Raw genomic sequence first — 6,337 nt, forward strand, 5'->3', positions numbered from 1 at the left:
ATATATATATATTGTGTGTATCACAAAAGTGAGCATACATATCTGGGATCCTCTGTGTCTGATTTCTCTCTGTCCACATCTTCTTCTACCCGCCCGATAAATCGCTAGGAGACGTGATATAGGTGGTGTGGGTTGTATTGTATATGTAAGCTGTCGACTATGTTTGTACGAGGTGTAATTTATGTGTTTATCGTATATTGCACACACTAAGTCACAGCCCCAAATGGCCGCTGTGAGGCCCAGAATGGCCGCTGAGGCCAAGATATTGGTCGGTCCCAATAATAAAAATAAATAGCCGACGGTTTTGGCTTCTACACACAATTCTGAATCCCTGACGAAAGCCGATTTTGGATTAAGAAATTTGAAGTTTCAATGTCGCATCTTAAAGCGACTACACCGTATGCTTGCTGGGAGTGACGTGGTATATGATATCCTGAGTCTCAAGTCTCTCAACCCTCAAGTCCCCGGCGAGTCCAGAGTCCCGACTCATCGCGAATTCGCAATATGTTATCTTTTAGATCAGTATGTAAATAGCATGACGTATAAATATCGGTCAGCTGATACATAGTCGTTTGTTTTGTTTTTTATTTTTATTTTATTTTAAATATATTTATTCTTTAGCATATAGCATTCTTCTTAAAATAAAACAACCATTTCAGTTTTGTTTCTTTCTTTTCTTTTTCTTCTTTTTCAATTTTTAGTTTTCAAGATTTATTTGATCATGTTTTGGCTTTTGTCATAGCCTTCCTAATAAATAAATACAAACAGTATTGGTCATTTTTTCAAAACAATACATATTTTGTTTGTATATAAAATAAATACCAAATGAAATTGATCTATGTAGCTTCTTTTTTTTTAAATTTAGGATGCATGTGGGACTATGTACATTAAAAATAAAATAAATTATATAAATAAATAGAAATATATTACAAAATATATAAAAATATCACTCTTCGAGTCTTCTTGCTTTCACTTTGAGACACAGCGACGGTTGTGATAGAGGGTTTTTTTAAATAAAAACACCATTTTAGTGTGTTTGTATTGACTTGTGTTTTCACTATGTATTCACACTTTATCGTTGTAGCATTCACATTCCACAGTCATCTAAGGGATTCTGATTTGTACAAACGGATCAAGCTTTCTGACATTGTGAAATGACCAAATTGGTCATACAACGCTTTTAAGTGAGTGAGTAATGACTACAGGTGACATGCACATGTAGCTATAAAACCAGGGCACCCTCTTCTGTCAAGCTCACACTATAATACACTGAACTAATTACACTAGAATCGCGATGATGCAGCGCTTTACCCAAAACACTCGAACCATTCTTAGACAAATGTCTACACAGAATGCGAACAAGACCTTCACGGAGTCCGCCAAGGAAACTTTGAGCAAAGCGGCCGCTGGAGCCAAAGATATGGCTGAAGCAGGATTTGAGAGAGCCGAGGACGCCGTATACGGTGATCACAAGGAAGGCGCCAAGGGATCCAACAACCTTGAGGATGCCAAAACGGCCGTTAAAAATGCGGGAGAGGAAATTAGCAACACGATAGGAAAGGTTAAGAATGAAGTGAAAGGTGAGTACAACAAAGCTAATAAGAATGCAGAGAACTACACAGCTGAGGATGCAAAAACCGACGCCAAGAATGTTGGCGAAGATGTCAAAGCCGGTATGTCGAAGGCGGCAAATAAAGCTAAGGGAGCAGCCGAGAAGGCTACGCAGTGAGTGATCTCAGTCGGAGAGGACAACATTTCACAAGGATCGGTCTCAGAAAGTTCGCCGGAGTCAGGAATAATATTTCACGTTTTTTGAAATAAATTATCGAGTATCTTTATACTCGGGTATTGAAATTGATTGTAGTCTACTGTAATTTAAAGCGATAATCAGTATCTACTAGCAACCGAATCGAGGAGGCTTGATCTTTACGGTCGTTGTAATAGATAGGGGGAGAGAGTTCTTATACGTGACAGTTGATGAGTCGTAAAGTTTTCTTTGGGTTAACCGTCAGTAATTCATCCTCTACATAAAAATAGATATATCTTGACGTAAATGTTGCATAACACTTGCTCACAAGGTTTGTATCGTCATTATAAACCGAATTAAAACGGCTGAATATGTAGACATATTGCTAATAGTATTTGCATGCAAAGTAGTAAATAATCATGCAGCAGCCCCTGACCCAAGATCGATTTTGTCATCGCTTTTGCGTATCCGATAGACTGGTCGGAAGTCTATGGTCCTGATACCTTAAACATGTTGTTAGTTTGTGCAGTATTCGAACCTACAATAATGTAGCTATAGCATCCCTAAATGCATGAATGTGAAAATACAAATTATGATGGTTTAGAAGGAGGGATACTATCATAGTTTCAAAAAATGCGCTTATGTGCTTAGAAACTAAATCATGGTGTGCAGAAGTTTCTATTAATCGATTGCATAGGTATACATTGTCATTTGACGGAATAGAATACATTTACATTGCTATTCTGAATGTAAATACCGACAACTCCGGTTTAAAGTGAATACTAGACTTGCCTTGCAAATTTGGGTCAATACTGGCAGCGGTGTTGCTTTATCTTACTATTTTTTCTCATTGTCGAAAATGCCTCGATATCTACCACTAAATGGAAAGTTTCGCTTTTTTTTTAGAGAATAATAAGGGCCACGCTCACAACATACGCTGGTGGCGATTCTTTCCTCACTGTCGAAACTCGGAAATGTTTCGATAACTACCACTAAATAATATGAACACTCATCGATGAATGTTGAATATCAATGCAAACGGTCCTGAAAACATGTTTGACAGCTTTTTGGTTAGCTATTAGGACATGCTCGGTTTCATTTTTACAGCAGATGTTCGATCATGCAAAGACCGTAGTCAGCAAACATACTGAGGTATTTCTTATCTCCGTACTTACCTTTGTATTCTTCCCATTATTACAAGGCCAACACACTAATCGGACAATTCACACTCAAGTCGCAAACTGTATAAATAACTATGGATACTCTACATTACTTGGGAAAATAAAATGAGCTACACTCACAACTGATTGCATACGCTACGTCTTTGTTGTATTCAATATTCAAGAATTAAAAGATTCAGTAATTAAGTTCGCATTTATTGACATATCATGTAATACAATATAACATCCATAGTTAGGAATCCGAGCTGGGATACGCTTTAGTCCCGGAACATCGTCAAGTCCAGATTCTAGTTCCTCATATCGTTCGTAACGCTGCTAGATTGAGCGATGTTTTTTTTCTTCACTTAAATCAGTTTCTAGTTCTTCATATCGTTCATAACGCTGTTAGCGGTATTGCTGGCTTTCTCGGCCTTGTGACCGGCGGTGTCTCCTGCACGATCAACAGAATCGGCGGTCTTTTGACTGGTGGACTTCTCGCCGTACACGGCTTGACTAACGGTATCACTCACGGTGTTCATGGCGCTGGTGGCTGCCTCCTTCATATCAGTCAGAGTGTTTGAGTTAGCGGTGTTGGAAGACATATTGACGAATGTTGTGAAAGTTTATAATCTTTTGGTTATTTGAATGGCCTTATCAACCTTTGATGGTATATTTATACATCACAGGCTACACAATATGTATATAATTATTGCAACGCCGCTAGATTTTTTAAAATACACATTTTCTAAAAATTGATAAAACGTGCTCTGTACAAAATATTATATAGAGAACAATATTTTCTTCTGTTATTTAAAAACAAAATGAAAACAATGTTTAATCTCTCCTACTCTTGACTTCTTCCGGTATGAAATTAAAATATTTTTTTACGACAGTCGGTCAGTGACATTCAGTTCCCCATCGACTTAGAATTTGAGGTATATTACTTCTTATGTATGTCTATAACCCCAGGAACTATGTCGGAAACTATCTTCGAAGGTTAGTTTCTGACCGGATGAGAAAGTTTGAATTTATTTCTCATGTTTGAAACAATTTGACAGTATCAAAAACCAGATCACTGGATCCAGGATCACAGGGTTGTCTATTGTTATTTTTAGTTATTTTTTTAATATGTAAGTGATATGAATGTTACAAAATATACCAATACATAACCATACTCTTTACTGTACTGACTACTGAGTGCATATGTATGAAACTCGGAATTTTGGATATTTTGAAGGCATTGGATGAGGAATAAGGGGACCAATAGATATGCATCAAGTCAGGTCTCTTAGTCAAATTTCTTATTCTGAGTGGCTGAAAAAAAACAGTACATAATACAAAAAAAAATAAAAAATATGTATCGTATTTTTTTTCTAAACAGCTGTATTACAGGAACAGTTATGAACTCATGAAGGCACTGTACTCTGGCGTCACAGTGGCGTGAGTCAGATTATTCACAGTGAACAAGAACAAACTATTATAAACTTCACAAAAACATGATGGAACACTGACTCACTTGACTGGAGGATGAAGAAACTTGTCTCTCTTGATTTTTTATCATCATCTCTTTGTTTGTATTCAATACTAATACAGTAATAGACACAGTGATATTCATTGGAATCGAGTACAAAAATACATAGGTGGCAGTTTGAAAAATCGTGGCACGCGTAGCTTCGCGTACATACACAGTCATATGTATTCAATACTTTATTGGGATATAAATACTGCGCCTTGTCGCTCTCTACAATTCATACGCAAAAAGAGAAAAGCAGAAATATTAACTCCAATATGTCTTCCAACGCCGCCAACTCAAACACCCTGACCGATATGAAGGAGGCAGCCACCAGCGCCATGAACACCGTCAGCGATACCGTCAGCCAAGCCGTGTACGGAGAGAAGTCTACCAGCCAAAAGGCCGCAGACTCTGTTGATCGCTCAGGAGATACGGCAGGTCACAAGGTCGAGAAAGCCAGCAATACCGCCAACAGCGTCATAAATGACATGAAGAACTGAATGAACTGCCATTGATCTAATTTCATAGTTCGATTAGTTATATTACCAACTTCACTGGGGCGGGTAATTCTAATAGTTGCGCGAACAACCCCTGATAGTCTTCCAAGTGCGGGCAACAGTTCCATCTCAGTTTGACATGCTTTTATAAAATACATTGCAACATGCCGACCACGAGCATACACATGTCTGTCAAAGCGGAGGAGACGAGCCTACTGGTCTTTTCAATAAAGATTGCCGTCTGAATTCGGGAATGAGATTTGAGGATAAGAAGGATCAATAGACCTAAAGGCTGACAACATATTTAGCACAAATAAAGAAGGTACTTCAACAGTACTTGTCTGATTTTTATATTATGTAGATTTTGGTATAGCTCGCAAATAACACGAACGATTTTTCGCTGGACTCAGTAAAACGTTAGATAATGTTTTACCTGATCCTTTTGGGGTTTGGAAAGTTTTGTGTACAATCAATATCCATCCCATTCCATTTAACTTTATCCGATATAGTTGCCACAGAGCCATGTCGAATCAGAATTGTAGCATATAATTATCCGACACTGTATTGTACTGTACTTGTTCTTTGTATCCATAATGTAGCTAGCAATTAGTAATTGTGTTACAATCAAGTAAGGTGCATCAGTTTTAGTATAGCTGATATTGCTGTAGTGCTTATTCATATAACATACGCATTGCTCATGTAGTCCCTGTATGTGATCGTACACTATTCTAACTCTCCGTGATCGTTAGTTTCTTTCTGTGTTTAATATAAACCTGAGACGCATGTTTTCTCAAAACAATAGACGTAGTATAGACCCAAGAGCTGAGGATTTACAGTATTGATAAGTTGGGATGGCGCCACATTTCTTATACATACGAATCAACCTTCGAAAGAAGAGATGCACTCGTTTGTTGACGAAGCTATATAGTAAACATATTGAACGACACAAACTAATGTCCACTTTGACCGTTCTTCTGGAAATAGATTAATGCTGCATAAGGCTATATAGCTATATGAAAAATTACAACGCCTTGTTTTATTCATTTTAATGTGTCATCCATAGTGGACACTTCACTAGTAGAGTAGTCTATAACTTCCTAAGTTCACACATCACGAACACCAAAATTGTTTCAAAATTCCAAGTGTGCCTTTGTCGATTTTTTTCCAATGGGTAAATAGAAATTTAAATATATCGACAAACGTAGCTCAACTAATATTACAAAATGCCAATAGGGCTGTCAGCCCGCCACAGCCGAGAAGGCAACATGAAAAACCAATACTTCCTCACATGAGGATGTTGTTTATTAATTCATGTGTAACAATATAGCTATCGAATTGTACTATATACTGTGAATTTGACAATATCATTGAGTGAGTGCTGTAACGGTTTTTGTTCGATGCCTCTATACACACACACGCA

The 6,337-nt window shown here is 37.5% G+C and overlaps 3 protein-coding genes across 3 annotated transcripts; 2 read left to right on the plus strand and 1 right to left on the minus strand.

Moving 5' to 3' along the window:
* The first annotated feature begins 980 nt into the window (after positions 1-980).
* Positions 981-3,046, plus strand: SARC_01833 (hypothetical protein). Its single transcript, XM_014304415.1, has one exon. The coding sequence runs from the start codon at positions 1,295-1,297 to the stop codon at positions 1,727-1,729; it is 435 nt and encodes a 144-aa protein (XP_014159890.1). The 5' UTR covers positions 981-1,294; the 3' UTR covers positions 1,730-3,046.
* A 196-nt stretch (positions 3,047-3,242) lies between these two features.
* SARC_01834 (hypothetical protein) lies at positions 3,243-3,641 on the minus strand. The gene has a single exon (XM_014304416.1). It carries the CDS (start codon positions 3,507-3,509, stop codon positions 3,285-3,287), a length of 225 nt encoding a protein of 74 aa, XP_014159891.1. The 5' UTR covers positions 3,510-3,641; the 3' UTR covers positions 3,243-3,284.
* Positions 3,642-4,429: 788 nt separating this feature from the next.
* On the plus strand, positions 4,430-4,981 carry SARC_01835 (hypothetical protein). Its single transcript, XM_014304417.1, has one exon. The coding sequence runs from the start codon at positions 4,696-4,698 to the stop codon at positions 4,918-4,920; it is 225 nt and encodes a 74-aa protein (XP_014159892.1). The 5' UTR covers positions 4,430-4,695; the 3' UTR covers positions 4,921-4,981.
* Positions 4,982-6,337: the final 1,356 nt, after the last annotated feature.

The sequence above is a fragment of the Sphaeroforma arctica genome (assembly GCF_001186125.1).
Source record: "Sphaeroforma arctica JP610 unplaced genomic scaffold supercont1.77, whole genome shotgun sequence".
Classification (NCBI taxonomy): Eukaryota; class Ichthyosporea; order Ichthyophonida; genus Sphaeroforma; species Sphaeroforma arctica.

Coding starts and splice junctions, on each gene's coding strand:
- SARC_01834 (XM_014304416.1), bottom strand. CDS start 3,509: ATGTCTTCCAACACCGCTAACTCAAACACTCTGACTGATATGAAGGAG.
- SARC_01835 (XM_014304417.1), top strand. CDS start 4,696: ATGTCTTCCAACGCCGCCAACTCAAACACCCTGACCGATATGAAGGAG.
- SARC_01833 (XM_014304415.1), top strand. CDS start 1,295: ATGATGCAGCGCTTTACCCAAAACACTCGAACCATTCTTAGACAAATG.